We start from the raw sequence: 20,303 nt of genomic DNA, 5'->3' as shown, positions 1-20,303 counted from the left end.
GCTGCGGCGCGCGCGGATGCCGTTACCCGCCCGCCCCGTCCCCTCGGCCGCGCTCCCCGGTGCCGCCCGCCCCGCGCTCCAATGGCGCTGAAGCGGATACAGAAAGTGAGTGGGACCGAGCCTCGGGAGGGGGGGCGGGAAGGGCCCCCGCCCCGCTGCTGTCCGGGAGGGGAGCGGCGGCGGGGACGGGCCGCGGCGTAGCGGGAGCCGTTGTCTCCGCCTGAGGCCCGTCCTTTCACCCTCCAGCGTCCGGGTCGTGCCCCCGCTGCCCTTCCCTGTCTGCCCGGGCCTGGCCGGCGACCCCGCGGGGTCGTCTCAGGGGGGTGATGGGGCCCAGGCAGGTTCGGGGCGCGGCAGTCCTGGGGGGAGCGGCCTGAGGTGGAGAAAGGGTGGTTGGTGCAGGTCTCCTCGTGTTTTCGGGACTCTTCACCTTCTTGAAGCTCCCCCCTCTCCCGGTCCCAGCTAATAAACCGGCTCGGGTGTTTTCTGAGGGAACGGCTGTGTGGTGGTGGTGGTGGTAAAGTACTGGGTGAAAGGCGACGTTGTGCTAAGGAGTTATCTATAGCAGAGGTGTGAGAAAGGTAGGTGTTGCCAAAATACTGTGCTCCGGTTATGCACAGCTTGGTTACCTCTGGGTGTAAGTTGGTTTTTTCCACATCAGAAAGTGTCGTCAGCCCAGTACTTGAGATGACCTTTGAATGTATCCTTGTTGAAGTTTCTGGGTAATATGCCTAAATAGTTAGGTTTTAATTGTGGAGTAAGTTTCTAGATTCTTGCTGTTTGGCAGGACATAGCTGGTCGTGGCACAGTACAGACAAAAATAGCGTTAAGGATGGTAAACACAGAGGTTAACCTTTTGTTCATTGGTCGTGATATAGAATGAATAGGGGGGGGGTTGTTGCTGTTGACCTATCACATTTGGTTGGTGTTTTAGTTCTAGTTTAGTGACAGACCTGTAATTTCTTGTTCTGAATTCCCTTTTGCTATTAAAAGTGATGGTATTACAAAAACAGAGTTCGATAATGAGCAGTTCACACTGCAGTGCACAGATTTGGGATACCTTACCATAGATATGAAGTTATTTATACTTTTCTATCAGAATTTGGTAGTTAGGACTTGCATTAGAAAACTTAGTACACTGATTATGTCAAATATTAACAAAGGAACTACAGTGATTTTTCTTTAGCAGTGAGTTCTTTTATATGTATTATGGATATGTTTTGTGTTTTCTTAGCTTTTTAATTTCATGCCATATCTTTGAGTACTCCTTACGCTTGCATTTCTAAGAAAAGGATTGTTCTAAATAACTTTCTTTCCTCTTGTTCAGTTGCATTTTGCTAAGGTGAACAGACAAAGAATCTTATAGTATTTCTGAGGTGGAGTGGTAGTTTGTGGGCTTACAAATGAGATCCTGCTAGAATAGGATCGTTCTCCATATTTTTATCAAATTCTTTGTCTAACTTTTCTGTCTGCTTTAGAGACTTATGGATGTATTCAAAAGCCTCAACTTTCTTTACCATGGCATTTAAAAACTGTGTTCGACAGGTGTGAGATTATGCGTAGAGTATTTATGAAAGAGTACCTTTCATCCTGTTAGCCTTATTAGGTTCTGTTTCTGCTCTTTGAAAATGAAGGAATGTTTACATAGGATGCTGACTCCAAGGTAGTGTAAGGTTTCCTTATGCAATAACTTCTGTCTGAAACATGATGAGGTATCGGGGGAGAACCTACCAGAAGTGTTGAGATTGGATTCAGAACTGGTTACTTCTTGCTTCTAGTTTGCTTCAGAAATCACTATTGCTGGTGGGTTTTCTTTAACTACACTCATCAATATCTGCTGCCTTTCCAGGGTAAGTAAAAGAAGAAGGATTTGGCCAGCAGCCTGACTCTGCAGCAGTAGAAAAGTGGCAAGGAAATAGGATTGTTGCAAACAGAAAGTTAAAACTAGAGGCAAGATGTTGAAAAATCAAACTGTCTTAATGTCAGTGGAATATGTAGAGCTTTCTTGAAAATTCTGAAGTGTATTTATATGATGGTATGGTTATCCCATCTATATTCAGATATAAGGGCTATAAAGGTTGATAGCTCTGCTGTATCTTGAGGGTAGGAAGAGATGTAGAGGAAACACTATAAGGGACTTCAGTTTCTCAAAGCACCTAGAGGAGGAGCTCTTGGGAGAAGAAAGTGCTGTCAGAAAACACAGTGAGTTGGGAGCTTTTCAGTCTAGACATACTGTCTCAAGCTGGGATGGTTTTAAGGTTGTTCAGTATTGTACTTTAACACAGCTGAGGGATTTTGAGGAGCCTGTATTAGTTTACCTTGGCAGTGCTTTACTCTGCTGTAGCATGAAAGTAGAGGCAGTGTATTTCTGCACTGTCAAAAACTTCAGACCGTGCTCTGTGTGTTGAGCTAAAATAAATGTTCCTTGGGGCTGTATTTGCTTCTCTCTAGTCTGTAATGCATCAGTTGAAGAATAACCTATGTCTTTGTGAACACTTTAAATTCCAAATGTTGCAGATTTTGAGAACTAAACAAATAGTGCAGGTTTAAGTTGTGAAGAGATGTTCTGCAAAGAAGCCTCTATTGTTACTGCCATTGAGAACTGAGACACCATGGCCTTTGTGCAAAGTAGACAATAGTTCAGGCTGTCAGATTATGTAAGTTAGTGTGTAGGTAAGTTCTGTCCAGACACTTTTTGCAGAACAATTTTCTGAGATCCCTGCTCCAGATCCTTTGTTTACATCTCTAATTGCAAGTTTACTGTCCTGTCAGTTCAGTATCATCGTTCAGGAGATGGCTTTCATCATAAATCCTGTACTTCTGGGTGTTCCTCCAGTGTTAATGAGGGGTTGATGTTATGCTTGTTAAAGGCTTAGGCTATTTTGAAATACAGAATCACAAAATAGTCATGGTTGGAAAGGACCTCTGAGTCCAACCATACACACACATACCAAAAAACAATACCCCTACAATCTCTGCCATCAGAGCATGCCCTGAAGTGCCACATCTACATATTTCATAAATACCTACAGGGATGCTGAGTCAACCACCTCCCTGGGCAGGCTGTTGCAGTGCCTAACTACCCTTTTCAGTAAAGAAATTCTTCCTAATGTCTAATCTAAGCCTCCCTTGCTACAACTTAAGACCATTTCCTCTCCTCCTCACTTGGGAGGAGAGACCAACACCCACCTCCTTTCAGGTAGATGTAGAGGGCATTGAGGTCTCCCTTCAGCCTCCTCTTCTGAACTAAACATGCCCAGTTCCCTCATATGACTTGTTCTCTAGGCCCCTCACCAGCTTGGTACCTCATCTGGACACCTTTCAGCACTTCAGTGTCCTTCTTATAGCAAGGGGCCCAGAACTGACCACAGTACTTGAGATGTGGCCTCAGTAGTACCGAGTACAGGGTCAGGATCACCACCTTACTCCTGCTGGCCATGCTATGCCTGTGCTGTTTGCCTTCTTGGCCACCTGGGCACACTGCTGCCTAATGTTCAGATGGCTGTCCACCAGCACCCCCAGGTCCTTTTCTGCTCAGGAGCTTTACAGCCATTTTTTGCCAAGCCCGTAGCATTTCCTGGGGTTATTGTGACCAAAATGCAGGACCTGACACTTGGTCTAATTGAACCTCATACAACTGGCATTGCCCCATCAATCCATCCTGTGCATGTCCCTCTCTAGAGCTTTCCTACCCTCAAGCAGATCAACACTTCCACCCAACTTATTGTCTGCAAAGTTACTGAAGGTGCACTGAGTCCCCTCATCCAGATCATTGACAAAGATGTTAAACAAGACTGGCCCCAAAGCTGAGCCCTGATTAACCCCATTAATCACAACTCTCTGGGCATGGCCACACAGCCACTTTTTTACCCAGTGAAGAGTACCTCTGTCTATGCCATGATTCTCCAGCTCTTTCAGGAGGATGCTGGGGGAGACAGTGTCAAAGGCCTTACCCAAGTCCAGGCAGACAATCTCCACAGCCTCCCCCTCATCCAGAAGGTGGTCACATGGGCATAGGAAGAGATCAGGCTGGTTAAGCAAGACCTCCCTTTCATAAACCCATGCTGGCTGGCCCTGATCCTTTGGCTTCCCTGTACTTGCTGTGAGAGCTCACTCAAGATGCTCCTCCCTATGATCTTTCCCAGTGCTGAGGTCAGACTGACAGACCTGTAGTTCCCCAGATCCTCCTTCCAGCCCTTCTTGTCAGTGGGCACCACATTAATCATCCAGGACCTCCCCTGTTGACTGGAAGTGTTGACTAGTGATGGAGAGAGGCTTAGCAAGATGCCCCACCAGCTCCTTCAGCACTCTTGAGTGAATCCTATCCAGCCCCATAGACCTATGTGTGCCTAGGTGCAGAAGCAGATCATTAACTCCTTCCTCTTGGATTAAAGGTGGGGGGGAGGTTGTTCTGTTCTTGTCCTTATCTCCCAGCTCAGGAGGCTGAACACTCTAGGGGTAGCCGGTTTGATTATTAAAAGATGGAGGCAAAGGCAGCATTAATTATCTTGGCCTTTTCCTCATCTTTGGTTGCAATGTTTCCGCCCTGCATCCAGTAAAGGGTGGAGATTCTCCTGAGCTCTCTTTTTATTGTTCGTGTATTTATAAACACTTTTGTAATTTTCCCTTATGTCAGTGGCCAAGTTGAGCTCCAGCTAGGCCTTCCTAATTTTCTCTCTGTAAAATCTAACAAGATCTCTGTACTCCTCTTGAGTTACCTGTCCCTTCTTCCAGAGGTGGTAAACCCTCCTTTTTTTCCTAAATCCCATTAAAATCTTCCTGTTCAAGCAGGCCATCCTCTTTCCCATCCTTTAATCTTTTGACACGTGGTGACAGCCTCCTCCTGAGCCTATAAGATTTCCTTCTTTAAGAGCATCCAGCCTTCCTAGACCCCTTTGCCCTTCAGGACTATTTCCCATGGGCTCTCTCGACCTGTGTTCTGAACAGGCCAAAGTTTGCCCTCCATTAAGTCCAAGGTAGAGGTTTGCTAACCTCCCTCCTTAGATCACTAAGAACTGAAAACTTGACCTCATGATTGGGCTCATGATTACTGAGCCCAAGACAACTTCCAAACACCACATCTCCCACTAGTCTTTCTCTATTTGTGAACAGGAAGTCCAGCAAGGCACCTCCCCTGGTCAGCTCACCTACCAGTTGTGTCAGGAAGGTATCTTCCCTGCACTCAAGAAACCTCCTAGCCTGGCTGCTCTCAGCTGTTGTATTTCCAGCAGACATCCGGTCGGTTGAAGTCCCCAACCAGAACAAGGGCTGGCGATCATGAGACTTCAGCCAGCCACTTGCAGAATGCTTCATCTGCCTCCTCATTCTGTTTGGGTGGTCTGTAACAGACTCCCAGCACAATATCTCCTGTATTTGCCTTCCCCTTCATCCTTACCCATAAATGCTCAAATTTATCATTACTGGTATCAAGCTCTGTACAGTCAAAATACTCTCTAATGTACAGAGCCAAACCACCATCTCTCCTTCCTTGCCTGTCCCTTCTGAAGAGCTTATAACCATTCATTGCAGTACTCCAGTCATGACGGTCATCTCACCACATTTCCTGGTGACAGCTATGTCATAGCTGTCCTGCTGCACAGTGGCTTCCAGCTCCTGTTTGTTGCCTGTGCTTCATGCATTAGTGTAGATGCACTTGAGCTGAGCTACTAATTTCACCCCCATCCTTGGGCCTTAACCTCTAGGCTCATCACTGGTAGGCCTGATTTTATCCCCTTCAAGTCTAGTTTAAAGCCGTGTCCATGAGGTGTGCTAACTCTTGCCCTAGTACCCTTTTCCCCCTGTGGGACAGGGTTTTCCCAATGGTTGCGAGCAGGCTTGGTGTCCTGTAGATCAAAGCATGATGAAAAAAACCCGAAGTCCAGCTAGTAGCACCAGTTTTGGAGCCAGGCTTTGATCTGTCTGGTTTTCTTGTTCACCGACTTATGATTCTGCAGGACTGGAGGGACAGCGAGCACAGCTTGTACTCCTGATCCCTTGACCAGTCACCCCAAGGCTCTGAAATCTTTCTTCATTACCCTCCAACTTCTTCTCCCTACCTCATCACTGCCTACCTGAAAGATGAAAAGAGGAAAGATCAAAATACGTACAAACCCAGTATTTACTTTTGTTGTAGGCATAACAAAATCAATTTAGAAGATTTTGAAATCAGTGACAAACTGTTTTCTCACACATTTGACGACTGGTTTTAAAATAGCTGGGTTTTTTGGTGCATAGGGCTGGGTTGTTTTTCTCTTACAAGTCAGAAAGAAGTATTCAAACACTTAGGTATGTAAATTAACTATATATCTTGTTTCTTTCTGTGTGTGTTTGGTGTAAGCGTAGACTAGCAGGACATAGTGACTTGAATATTTATGTTAAAAATAACTTTTCTTACTTTAAATTGAGTCAATAAATACAATTCTATCAATATCTGTAATTTAGGTTTTGACTTTAAACTGTTGTGTCCCGTGCTGTATTTGTATGGCAATAAACATGCTAAGGAAATCTGCAAATGGAATTCTTTAAATTTGCTGGCAAAACACCAGGTGTGGTATCACAGCAATTTATTTACAATAAGATGACATATTAAGGTGTTCATTTTCTGATTTTTTAATACTTAAGCTTATATTAAGAAATATTACAGTAAACATTTGCTTTACATTTTCCAAATTTTGATAGAACAGAGAATCATTTAACTAGTGTAAGTATAATTACTGGTGATTTTTTGACAGGTGATTCCACACATTAATGTAATAGTAGCAGTGTATGTTTGGAGTTAGTAGGAAGTGAGTCTGCGGTATAGAGTTTCATTTTGAGCAAGATATTAAGAACTTATCTGGCAAACATTTAAAATAATGATTTGGAAAAGAGCTCCCGGCTCTGTGGCTTTGTCTTGCTTAGAGATTTAAAATAGCTTTTAGTGATGCTATTTGCAGTGTCTTTTGGTCTTCTGATACTCTGCAGTCTTTATTAGGTGGTTTGGGTTTTTTTTACTGAAAAACTGGTGACATTTTTAGGGTGGTTTTGGTTTGGTTTGGTTTGGGTTTTTTGTTACTACTAGTGCTTGTAGCCATTGATTGTCCTGTCTGCAATGCTGAGACTATTTAACTCCTTATTATCAAAGCATCCTTTACAATTTTCTTTGAGTAGTTTTGTGGGAGAGAGTCCTGGCTGCTAATGAAGCATGCAAGTATTAAACTGACCTTGCGGTCCTCACCACTTGTATACCTTTATGAAATGAATACTGTGTTATACTTGAAAATGAGTACTAGTCCGTACATTCAGAAATATTTCCAACATTTATCACATCTATTTTACATCTGTTAAACTTGATTTTCTTTTTTTTTTCTTTTTTCTGTGCCCAGAGCTATTCCATTGTGTGTGTGGTGCAATGGAGAGTGGTGATTTGGAGGCTTTGTTGTGTCCAGTAATTGTTGCTTAGAGTCTGTAGCATTACAGTAGGTGCTCCTTTATTAGCTGCACCTCATCATGCATCCTGCTTACTCAAAACTGTGCTCTGCTACTGTTCTGTAATTACAACCAGGAGAAACAGTTTGCTCTGAGCACCTATTCATTGCAGCCAGTCAGGGCTATAAATTAATAGTATTCTATTCTACTGTGTTTGAGGTAATTAGCCGAGTTATTCCTACTGCTGTCTTCAGCTTAGCCTTTTTCTCTGTACAAGTTCATCCTGGCTGCGTTGGGATAGCACAGCATGTGTTGGAGCTCCTGATAGATGCTTTTGTGCTGTGACATTCACCAGTATTTGAAGTAACCAATAATACCAGTATTTCTGTTTGCACCTCTTGAAATTTTGGATCTGTGTATTCTTGTGCAAGATGTTGCACTGGTATATGCTGTAGTTTGGAGTGCTAACTTTCTCTTCTGAAACTGAAGCTGCACTGCTTAGAGTTCTAATCCTGTTTGTTAGCCTACATACATCAAAAGTCTTTCACCACCATTCTCTGTACTAGCGACTAACAGTATTGGGGTACTCAAGGCCTTGAAGTAACCAAACCAGCATCATGCAACCACAGAGTGATAATCCATAAAACGTGGACAAAACTGATGTAACCAATTAACTTAAAAATTCTAGTGTTGACGGTATAATAATGCCTCATGCAGTTCTCTTGCACTTCTTGAAGTTTCAGTACATTGTTCTTTATAACTCTTCAGCCTTGTCTCTTGACACAGCAAGGTTTTGGGCTTTTTGTGAAGCAGCTTTGCTCCTTGGTGTAGTTAATTCTTGTATATAGAGAATTCTTGAACAAGAAGCACCTTGTTCTTTTGTGAATATGGGAAGTAGGTTTGCTACATCTGCTTACTTACATCTTCATCTGCTTTACTTACTTTTATGTCTGCTTAGAGATAGATATTCTGACTGTCCATGCACCATTTCAAAAGATGTAGGAAAGCTTGAAACCTAAATTTTACAACTCTCCAGCTAATTTTACTTTGAATATGCAACTTAAACAGAAAAACTAATGGTATAACAGTGATAGTTTTTTGTTTTTATCACAGCTTGTTCTGAGCTTGTCAGTAAAGGCTCATATTCATAATGTTGTCAAATGCAGTTTATTTAATGTAATCATTTTACCATTTGTGAAATAAAATCAGATTAGCTACTATTTCTTGTGATTGGAAAATACAGCTTGTATTTGCTCTCTCATTTGAAGTTTGACCTGGTTTATTTTTCCTGGCTACAAAAGCTCTCGAAACAGCAGGTTTGCTCTCATTTAGTAAAGTTGGTTGAAGAGAGCCTTTTCATCATTATTAGGGAAATAGTAATAATAGGAATTGATAGTTCTGGGTTTTATCAATGTTTGATTAAAAACTTACGTTTTGTCATGAACAAATTGTAGTGCTTTGAGCTTGAACAAATTAGAAGTGGATCCCTGAGGAGCTTTCCCCAATTCCTACCAATTCTGAAGTACATGTGTACATATGAATGAAAACCGGTCTGGGTGGGTTTTGGGTGGATTCTCAAGCATGTAGCAAATGAGAGTGCTGTTATAGATTTGTGACTCCAAAATTAAGTGCTTGCTTAGCAGTTCACATGCATAAAGGAATGGTTGCATATATTTTAGAGATTTTCTGAAGTTTAAGCTACATGTTTATCCCATCGCCTTTAATTTCGTAGTCTGCCATGATTGCTGTAAAACACATTATTTCACTTCTTTGTTTCATCTAACAGTCTTGTGCATCTGACTTTTTTTTTAATATGTGTACAGGGTTTAATCTTTTGTTAGAGTAAATCTTGAGTTGCAAATTAGAGTAGACAGTGGCTGGAACTGCTCTGCTGCTGGTAATGCTTGTTTACAGCTCTCATGACTCCTGGAAACCTGAGACTTGTTGACTCCCTTCGTGTGTTGGCAGGAGTTTGGCTTTGCATAGGTTACTTTTTCTCTGTATCACTCCATTCTGAAATATGAATCCTCTGATCAAAAAGGGAACTGAACTTTTAAAGGGTTTTGCTATTGCCTTTATTGCTCAAAGCCTTGTCCATAGTGTTGTTTCTGGACCAGCATAGCAGTTTCACCAACAGAATAACATTCAAGAAGTGACAATTAACACTAGTTGGCAACCTAGTTGAAATTTTTCAGTATATGTATATCAAAGAATTGTCTCTTAAATTGCAAAGATTGTGAGGAGTAACTTCAGAGCAAGTAGTAATATTACTACTACTCTTTATCTGGCTTAGGGTATGTGCAGATCCAGAGCCAACAGTGGACCTGTAGGAAGTGTGCCTGGATTGAGCTTCCAGGTCCATGGTAAATTGAGTCCCTCAAAGAGAGAATTGTGTGAGCTGAAAGCTTACTGGGTGTTTTGAATGGGTAAATGTATCACAGCAGTTGAGAAGTGCTGAGTTTTAACCCTCTGGATTGTATGGAAGATCTGCACATTACTTACACAAATGCTGTGCTTGAGTTAAACTTAGTTCCAGTTTGAGTTTGGAAGTAGTCTTGACTAATGATGTTTTGGTAAAATGTTTGCGCTGTTATTCCATAAGCTAAATTCCAGGAGGTATTTGCAGACCCAGTTATGTCTACTTCTTCCTTAAATGTGTATATTTTGAGTAATTAGTTGACTGACTTATATGAACAGTAGCCTAGCATACATCTTTTCAGTTTTTTCAGTGGAATTACTTATACACAATCATTAAACTTTTCACAGTACAGTTCCTATCAGCTTAGAACTGGAAAAAGTTGTTAATTGTATAGTAAAATTTTAGATGTTGAAAGTATTGAATCAAAACAAGGAAAATGAACCAACATTAATGACTGGCTTGTTTTGCATTTGACATAGTGACCATAAATCAGATGAAAGGCTGAGCTAGTTTTGTCTGTGAGTTTACAGCAAATCAAGAAAACCTTAATTTTCTTTTCCCCTTCCCCACCTCCTCATGTCTACTTTGGTATATTTACTCAGCTTATTATGAACTGGGCTATAACTCTTAAATACTTCCAGATGCTAATTTATAGCATGGTGTTGTCTTTAGCCGCAGATCTACCTGTCAAAAAAAAACCCTTGGGTTTTTCAGATGTTGATTTATTTAAAAATACCACAGGTCCATCTAATAAAATCTGTTTGTCTTCTCACTGCCTAGTGATGATTATTTTCATGCAGATGTCTTTCCAGTGTTTTTTTTCTTTCTTGCAGGAACTAAGTGATCTGCAGCGAGACCCACCAGCCCACTGTTCTGCTGGACCTGTTGGAGATGACTGTAAGTTTGTTGTAGTACACTGGCACAGGTGACCTTTTTCTGTTATGGAGAAGCTCAGAAAAATCTCTTTTAATTGTTGTATCTTTTTGACTTTCAGTGTTTCACTGGCAAGCAACAATTATGGGACCTGTAAGTATATAATTTATGCCACATTTTGTTATGGAAGGATTAATTTGGGTTGCTGTAAACATGGCAGTCAAATTCATCTGTGCTGTGTACAGGTGAAATATTTAGTAGTAGTAGTAGTAGTATTTTTCTTAGTAGTCTGGTACTAGTTTCTTTGTTTAGTGATTGAAAAATCTGTTGTCTTCATGAACTTAAAGGTGCTCCATCAGCCAGCTGCAGTGTTTGAACTGGTGATGTGGGCTTTTCAAAGATGATAGTTTTGGTTAGGGAAGGTTCATCCATCTGAAAGGAGAAGGGTAGGTGTAATGCCATGCTAAAGTTGGTAACTGTAAGTAAGAGTGGGGTTGCACAGGGTGATTTTGGGGCTTTTAGAGTTTGTTTGATGGCTGTAATGTGGCTCTGACAAACAGATGGGTTTTCCAAACTGCAGACCAGTAATTGTGGGTACTTCTGGTTTCTGTGTGAGAAAGGTCTGCTTTCCTTCAGCTGAGAGAGATCTCTAGAAGACCCCATTTCTGACCCTTGTCAAAGAAATGACATAAAGAATAATAAACCTTAAGAACACAAAGTTTTGAAAGAAAACTAAAAAAGGCTTTTAGCAAAAAAAAAAAAACAAAAACCAACATGTAATGAGGGAAGACATGTTTATTAATATCATGGCAAGAAGTTTGTATTACTAGTGTTTTCCTTTTGGATTTAGGAATTTGGAAAGAATAGACCAGTTCAGATGGTGAGCTGAATCACTATGCGAGTTGAAGTTGAAATTTTGAGACAATCCTTAATTCATTAGGATGCAGCATCACATGGTGGAGAAAAGTGGAATCGTGACTGCTTTGAGACTATGTATTTTCAGCACAGCTGCTGTGAAGCAATGGAAGATTTTTTACTAATCTATCAGGGTTGTGCTGGAGTCTGTTGTCCAGCTTGTCAATGGCCCAGCAGTAACAGTTTTTCTTTAGGATACTAATCCTTTTGCAATTTTTCTGCAACTTTTCTGTTCTTTCAAATATCAAGTCATTCTGACCCTTGCCCTTAGCATTGCTTAAAGTTAAATGTCAAAACAACAAAGAAGTTACAAGTCAACAAAAGCTTACATGCAGTTTGCCACCTGTAATGTCTGTTCTAAAGAATGCTGATCAGCTGAGAAAGGGAAGTACTAGCATGTAAACACCAACATTTTTAAATTCCAGCTTGCAATTCACCTTTTCATATTCTGTAGTGGAAAATATTATTTTCTTTGCTTCAGGCTTCTCAAATTTCTCTAGTTAAGGATAAGAATGAGCATCTTGCCAACTTTTCTCAGTCACATCTGCTGAGAACATCAACCTCAGGATGTTCATATTTAGTCTTGATAACATCAGGAAATAGGGATGCACATACTGTGTTTCCTGATGGCTGGGGGAAGCATGGAACTAAAGCTTATCTCCAGAATTCACTTGCTTTGTGTGGAAGTAGGGTAACCTCAATCATCACTGTGCTTTGTATACCTTACCAAACATACTGTGACCTCACTTTGCCTTCTGACACTGAATGTGTCTCATCTTCAGCTTATTTTATCTTAGACAAATCCATATGCAGGCAGTCCTTTCAAGCCTTCTTGGAAGTACAGTGTCAGTCTTTCCTGATGTTACCTGATGCTGACTTCTTAGGAATACTATTTATAACCTGTCTTACATTGGAACAGTCTGCATTTTGAGTGTGTAAGATGACATGTCTTAGCAGACCACTTCTGACTTCACTTCTTGTAGTCATCTCTAAAATCAGAAATTTTTGCTCCTTTCCAATAAAAATATTTATTTTTTTAAAGTCTGCCTTTCATAAGAAAACCCAAAAACTTGGTATTTTTGCAGCTTCACTGTGGCTGAATTTCTGTGTTGCTGTTTTAAACTCACCAAGTAATGAGAGAGATTGTCTTCTCCCTTTAATCAGAAATGGCAGCACTGCTCTCTATTTAACAGTGAGGCTTTTCCCCTCACACTTGTAGTTAATAAAAATGAAAGCTTTCCTCAACAGATGCCTCCAACAAAGTTATTTCTATCAACTGTGTGCAACCTGGACATAAACCTGTGCACATGTTCTCTAACAAAATGCATGTTCACAGATTTGTACAGGTCACAAAGATGTTGTGTGTTTTAAAACTCCCTGATGTCATCATGATCAACTGAGTTTTGTTGGAAAATCCTACTCTTTGCAACTGCAAAGAGAAACCACTTCTTGAGGTATGTATATTTGTAGCTTAAGGATGGAGGAAGATCAGAGCAGCTGTGGTGTTGCACAGAGACAGGATTTGGAAGACCTGCTCCAAGTTTTGTATTCCCCTTGGTGAGGTGGAGCTGAGCTCCAGAAGTGCCTTACAGCCCACAAAGGGAGCTAGTTTGGAGCTGTGGATGAGCAGTTTTGTAGTTCCATCAGTTAAACACTGATCCCTCCCTTTCTCTCCCTGAGAATGGCAGCACTCAGGAGCTGTGTTGGGCTCCTGCAGCAGTAGCCATGGCTGGCTTTGCTGTAGCTCTGCAGGCCAGTGGGAAACTTCAGTTCTCTCTCTGCCTTCCCAGTATACAACCCACAGTGGGCAGTGGCCCAGAGGATGGGCTGTGTACTGGAAAAAAAATGGATTTTCTAAGATACACGCAGGTTTGGGAGGTTATTTGTGTTCAAAAGGGAGGCTCCAAAATAACTGAAATGTATTAATGTGTTTTGTTTGTTTGTTTTGTTTGTTTGTTTTCCCTAGCCTGATAGTGCATATCAAGGGGGTGTTTTTTTCCTCACAGTACACTTCCCGACAGACTATCCTTTCAAACCACCAAAGGTAAGTCCTTTCTTTGAGAAGTTATGCAGTAATTTGGTCAAATTTTTGTTTCCTTGCCTTAGTTGTTTGGGCCTAATTTTGGAAGTTAAAAGCAGAAAATCCATCAATAAGATACATATTTATAGTGGATGAAGAGATAAGACTGTACAATAAATTACGTTGGTAGATCTAGTATGAATGGAACTCAAGGGTCAATGTTAAGGGTTCTGGATATAATAAACAGAATATGTTGCTACTTGGGTGTTTTTTTTTATTTTTTTATTCCAGATTGCTTTTACAACAAAAATATACCACCCAAATATAAACAGCAATGGGAGTATTTGTCTTGATATCCTGAGATCACAGTGGTCACCAGCTCTGACTGTATCTAAAGGTAAACTCACAATTTGCTATAAATTTATGAAATTGCATACAGTGCCATGCAGTTTCCTTTTGTATTACTGAACTGTCTGAGGGTGGCAGTGGGAACTTATCCCACTGCAGGTTACAGAAGTGGCAAATTCCATTTGAATTCTTACTATGATCCAAGGTCTTGCACAGCTTATTCAGAGTGTCAAATAACAAAATATTTGCATGTCAAAGAAATGTTCTAAAACAAATAAGGTAAATTAATACATGTCCAGCTAGCCTGAAATGCAACTTCTGTATTATAGCTGACTGTGCATGCAGAACGGAGGAGAAAACTGGTGAAGAGAGCTTCAAAATCAAATGATGAATTTGGATGTAAATGGAAAACTCTTATACTAATGAATTTGGGTTTACTTCAGAGCTCTTTGGGTTGCCTGAGCATCCTTGTATGGGATAAGATCTTAAGTATGCTTTAATTTAAAATGAGGTTTGTTCTGGTTTGTATTCCTGTGTAAGATGAATATTTTAAAATGCAGCTGCTTTGAAAGCAGTGAGTGAAGTATTTATAAAAATATTCCAGTCCTGTAATAAAACTTTCTCCAGTCAGACACTGGATTTTTTGAACATTGAGGTTGCAGATAATTGATTCTTTTGTTGTAAGCAGTTTGTGTCACTTCAAAAGCTGCCTAAAATGTGTGTATATTAGTTTTTATCCTCACCCATCTTCAAGATGCTTAGCCACACTTTTAGTCATACTGCAGAAAGTTCTCATGTGACCAGAAAAGTCTGGTTTATCACGTCTTGTTTATTGCTAGAGAGCTCTCTAAACTATGCACCTTTTTTAGAAAGGTATGAAACAAATTGTCAGTCTTTTTCCAGTGGAAATTGCTCTATGCAATTGTTAAACCTCCATGGAAAAGCAACTTCACTCATGCATAACAACTCTGTGTAGTACTTAGAAGTTAAATACAACCTAAGTTTAATACTGTTTCTTGGTGTAGTTGCTAAAGACATGAATTATTCTTGTGTGTAGTTGTTATCAACTTTACAGGTAAATCAGTTGGTTGTTTCATTGCTGAGCAAAAGTTGTCTTATTCCTAGTTATTTAGAAGGTATTTAGCAAATAAGAGTCAGCACTTGCATTTAACAGTTGGCATTTACAACTGAAAGCTCCCAAGTTTTCAGCCCTGCTTGCACATCATGTATATTTTATAAACATGAGCTCAGTGGCTCATGGAAGCTTCTCTTTTGCAGTTCTTGTTTTACTGAATCAAAGGATTCCAGCGTACCAATAGGAACTCTGATAGGTGTGCCCAAATATTCTAATCTGATTTGCTAAAATTGATGATGCTTATAATACTTCAAAAATGAAACATCTTAGTATGAAGGGGTTGAACTTTCTACAGCTAAAAAAAAGAGAGCTGTTAGGGGTTTTTTTGTAACAAGATGAAACAAAGAAAAAATGCACTATTTTACATCAGATCCTTATTGTAGAATCAAATACCCTTTCAGAACATATTTAGAATTACTACAGGTCCATGAGCTGTGAGTTCTCTAGGCAAGTATTAGGTGCTGTTTGCTTAGGATCCAGAAAAATTATGCTATATAAATGTTTCTGAGCAGAACTGCTGTGTAAAAGTATAATATGCATTCTCTCTCCAATCTCTCTTCTACCATTCTCCTTTAGTCTACTGGAATATATTAAAGAATTATAGCAATAAAGCAAACTAATCTGTCTAGTGTCTCTTTTATTTAGTTTTATTGTCCATATGCTCCTTACTTTGTGATCCTAATCCCGATGATCCTTTAGTACCGGATATTGCACAGATCTACAAGTCAGACAAGGAAAAGTGAGTATAACATGTACATATTTGTGTGTGTGTTACTTGCAGATGCTTGTCTGCTATGCCACCTTCTGTCTTACTTTAAGATACTCTTCATAGATTTCTACAGGATTAGATTTTTAAGTCTGATAGATACCTATCAATGGAATGTCAAGCAGAAAACTGTAGACATACACCACTGCTGGATACTTTGTAATTTTTGTACTTCATGTTGCATAAAACCTTTACACTTTCCTGTTGTGTTTATAGTCATTGCATAAAAAGTCATTCCTAAATAGGAATTATTTGTTGCTATTGTGACCGTCTGGTTGTAAAACCTGTGTGCCTTTAGTAAGAAGTTGGGTATGCTGAAGGCCAGATTGGATGGGGCTTTGAGTAACCTGGTCGAGGGGGAGTTGTCCCTGCCCATGCAGGGGGGTTGGAACTGGATGATCTTTAAGGTCACTTCCAGCTGAAACCATTCTGTGAATCTGTGGTATGATTCTATGAATAACAAATGTGGTTTTGACATAATTTTGTAAATGTAGCGTAGGCTAATAGTCAGGTATTTTTAGTACCGAGAACCATTGTTACACTTGTTGCAATATGTAGCATCTTACAGAGAAAAAGAACCTCTTACTTTCTAGAGCAGCTGTAGAGCTTGGGAGGAAGTTTCTCGTCTTAGGTAGACAACATGGACAGCATGTAACTGAAGCCTTTGATTTGAGGACTTCCAGCTCTAAAAGTTCTACACTGACTGGAATATCTGGTTTTCACAAAATTCAGTTTTAAGGCTTGCTGACTCCTAAGGAGGGTTTTGAAATGCTGTCTTACAACTACATGGATGGCAGAACCTTCACACTGTCAGACAGCAGGATTTAGAAGTCACTAGCAAGCCTGGTACTTTGCTGTAGTGGTGTTTCTTTCCAGAGCACTACCTCTGCACAGTGATTCACTTGATCTGTCACCCTGTGAATAGTGTCATCTGTGGATATCTGCACCAAGTGATGCACTGATTTCTTAAGAGCCTGTAGCAGCTGTGGCTGGCAGTAAGCTCAGACTCTTTATTTCACAGATTAGACTGCATGATTTCCAAAGGGTTCCATGGAGAAAATACTACTTGTGTGAGATTTTCTATCATAGCTGCTCTCTATTGTTGTACCAGCTACACGGTTCTCCTGGACTTACAAACTTTAAAAATTTATGCATGGAAAAGGTTACAGAATCAGTGATCTGGGAAGGAGATACTATTTTGTTAACCAATGGGAGATTTTATTAAACTCTGCTGCTATAGGTGTTTTGAGGACAATCCAGGATGCATTCTACAGTCTTATCAGCATGGCCTGACCTGTCTTCTGTAACAGGGTTTTAGCACCTGTGGATTTTCTAGGTGTGTGTGGAATTAAGACAGACAGACTGAAACACAGAATTAGTTTAGGATAGTAAACAAGGAGTAGAAGCCGCTAAGCTTTTCCAACTACATCCAGTCCTGATTTGCCAAGAATGGAATAACCTTCCCCAAAATGGAACCATCACAAATTTTTCTGGTGGCCTTGACAATAAATTAAATGGTCAAAGCCATGCAGGGCATTTATAGCCAGCCTACATACTATTGTTTATCTGATGAGTTCTTCAAGGTATGGAAAAGGTTATGGATTCAGTTTGAGGCAGGCTTTTTATCCTTAGTACCCAAGATGCTTTTTGTTAGCCCTCCTGTTAACTATTATAATTGTTAGATTCTTTGTCATGTTCTTTTTAAGCTACAAATATGGGAACCAGTTGTGAAATGCAAATTAAGTATGTATAATGATATGCATTTTAATACAAACTCATGAGACTGATTTTCAGTGAGTTTAAGTAGCTTTGGTAGGTAGCTTTAGTAACTGAACATACTAAGGGTATGTCTTGGATTTTAGACCATTTTAACATTTGAATCAGTGCAAAGAGCTGAAAAGCTCACTAATGTCTGGATTAAGGAAATATGTGACCTTTGTCAATGTATTGCTAACAGCTCTTCACTGTAATGCCTTTTTTCACACAGATACAACAGACAAGCAAGAGAATGGACTCAGAAATATGCAATGTAAACTTGTGAAGACTTTTCATATACCACAGAGTACTGTACATTTTAGAATTTTTTCAAAATTAGAAGGAAATGGAGCACAGTTTACTGTTTCAGTGTGTCATGATGCCCCCCAAATTTATTTTTTTTCCACCCATGTAAGTGTGTTTCTGGAGCAAGGGAGAACAGACTTCTAAAAATAACCTTATGACTGTGATACAAATATTTATCCTCTTTGTATGCTTTGCAGAATACATTTATTATGGGTTTTAAAACTTGGACACCTGCATCTTCAGACTAGCAGATCCATAATGCAGTTGTAAAACAACCAAAATATTTTTGCTGGAAAAAGTAGCTCTTTTTATGTGATGAATACTGTACGTGTGTCCTTAAAGTACATTGTCTGTTTCATAGGGGTGTTTAAATTTTATTTTGTTAGTTCACTTATATAATTTTTTTTTTTTTACTGTATAGACTGAATATTTTATTTACCATGTAAGTCGTTTGATTTAGGACTTACTTGCTTGTGCACAATATTGACAAGATACAACTGCTAGTAATGAAAGTAATTGGACTATCCCACCCATCAGGGTATTCTAAATACTGACTGCAGATTTCTTAAAGTAATCTTTGCACTGTATTTCTTTGTACGCTGATTATGGAGAAACACTTGTTTTTGATTCTGTTGCATACTTGACTTAATTTTATTGCAATGTGAACTAATTGCACTGCTTTGTAGAAAGATATGTAACCGTTTTGTTGCTATTCACAACTGATTTTTGACATGTGGGCAACATAACACTATTACAGACCTTTACAAATCTAAATGTAGCCTTTTCCGTATAAATAAAATGCATTTTCTACTACTTGTCTTGGCTTTTTTTTTAAATAATGCATATTCATAAAGTGCTTCTTCTAACATGAGAGAATCAAAATACTAGATTATGCATGTGTCTTGTAAACAAAAAGGAAAATAAAGCCATGCATCATATACTATTCAGACTTGCATTGCTATGAATTTTTCTGCTAGCTTTAGCTTATAGCATGCTATGCCCATTGTTTTATGTAGGTTTTCCACTAGTTTAATTACAACTATTTTAATTTCTGGAGGAAATACCACAAGTGTTTTAACGTGGTACACTTCAGTGAAGGCTGTGCATCTGCAGTATCAGATTATTACAGTAAACTTCTTGCACTTGAAGCTAACTTTTCCCTTAACCAGCCTTGTGTTGCTTCAAACTATGCATGTGGAAAACCCAGCCTGCTGGAGAGGGGCAAGCTTTTTCTGAAGTGGATGAAAACCAGAATTTTCCTACTGTACGGTCTTCTTGGTTATCTGAAAATAAAAATGCTTGACTGATGTTTTTCTCTGTACCTTGCACATGAAAGAAAAGTGAGAGTTGGGAAATTTGTCATTATACATTTATAAGACTATCAAAATATTTGGGTTTTTCCCTGCAATGAATGCCAAACTGGAATTTGGGGTGTGGGTGAATGTTACCTTCATGATTGCTGACCCCAGTGGAGTTAAGTTGATCATATATGGGGAGAATGTCACTTCTGTGCTACAGTTTTATCTGTGATTTAATGATAACTTTTGAAAAGAAAAAAAGAAGCTTGATGGAGAGCGACTCCATTGATCTTAAAATAATCCTTGTTCACTTTAGATTGTAAACTGAATAAATGTTTTTTGTTATTAAAATGAATGCTACATTGCACTTGAACAAGGACAATGTAGCTCTGAAGGCAAAAACATTGTTTGTACTTACAGCTAAAATGGTGGTAGAAAACTTTGACCATCAGAATGTGTTCCCAGAGTTGTTATTTTTTCTGGATTGGTATTAACACGTTTGTAGTAGGAGTTACTTAAATGTTTGCAATATTTGTATTGAACTGTGTGAAACTGGAAGTTTGACTTGCATCTCAGCATATTCTCTTGGTTTCCTGGTTTGAAAATACTTGATGTCAGTTGCTGGGTTTGTTTGTTTGTTTTCTTTGCCGTGTGCCTTCTGTGGAGGGAATGACTCCATCACAGTGCAGGATGAGCAGGATGATCAAAAAACAAAGACCAGCAGCAATGAGTGAGTTTGCCTATGGCATATTTATATACTTTAAAAAAAAACAAACTCCATTTATGGATATGCTGTGTTAGAGGTGTGAAGCTAAGTCTTTGATTAAAAACTTAAGTCTTTCAAAGAGTTGGTCAGATTTAATCTATGGAGATGGACATCTCTGCTGTTGCTTCTTCAGACTTCCTTTGTTAATGCTTTTTAACCGGGGAAAAATTGCAGGTGAAAGGTTTTGCCATCCCGTAGTGTTTCCTGCGATGGCAAAAGGGGGAACGATCTCAGTGTCCTCTTTCCTACTCTGAGCTGCGCTGTCTCCCCTGCCAGGCACACCCGTAGGTGCTCT

At 39.7% G+C, this 20,303-nt stretch overlaps 1 protein-coding gene across 3 annotated transcripts; it reads left to right on the top strand.

Annotated features, from left to right (window-relative positions):
* Positions 1-20,087, top strand: UBE2D1 (ubiquitin conjugating enzyme E2 D1). Of its 3 annotated transcripts, none has more exons than XM_030452850.1 (7): positions 1-105; positions 10,660-10,723; positions 10,821-10,852; positions 13,581-13,658; positions 13,926-14,031; positions 15,763-15,856; positions 17,871-20,087. In XM_030452850.1, exons 1-7 carry the CDS (start codon positions 82-84, stop codon positions 17,914-17,916), a joined length of 444 nt encoding a protein of 147 aa, XP_030308710.1. In that variant the 5' UTR covers positions 1-81; the 3' UTR covers positions 17,917-20,087. The 3 variants fall into 3 exon arrangements, with proteins under 3 accessions (XP_030308710.1, XP_030308711.1, XP_030308712.1); XM_030452852.1 differs by lacking the exon at positions 1-105 and adding an exon at positions 7,695-7,770; XM_030452851.1 differs by lacking the exons at positions 15,763-15,856; positions 17,871-20,087 and adding an exon at positions 14,312-15,733.
* The last annotated feature ends 216 nt before the right edge of the window (positions 20,088-20,303 follow it).

Source organism: Calypte anna, chromosome 6, assembly GCF_003957555.1.
Source record: "Calypte anna isolate BGI_N300 chromosome 6, bCalAnn1_v1.p, whole genome shotgun sequence".
Lineage (NCBI taxonomy): Eukaryota > Metazoa > Chordata > Aves > Apodiformes > Trochilidae > Calypte > Calypte anna.
This window is presented reverse-complemented; position numbering and strand designations above follow the sequence as displayed.

Excerpts from the sequence above, each read along its gene's own strand:
- UBE2D1 (XM_030452850.1), top strand. The coding sequence starts at position 82 with ATGGCGCTGAAGCGGATACAGAAA. Across the intron at positions 13,659-13,925 it reads ATCCTTTCAAACCACCAAAG|ATTGCTTTTACAACAAAAAT; the intron begins GTAAGTCCTTTC and ends TTTTTATTCCAG. Across the intron at positions 15,857-17,870 it reads TACAAGTCAGACAAGGAAAA|ATACAACAGACAAGCAAGAG; the intron begins GTGAGTATAACA and ends TTTTTCACACAG.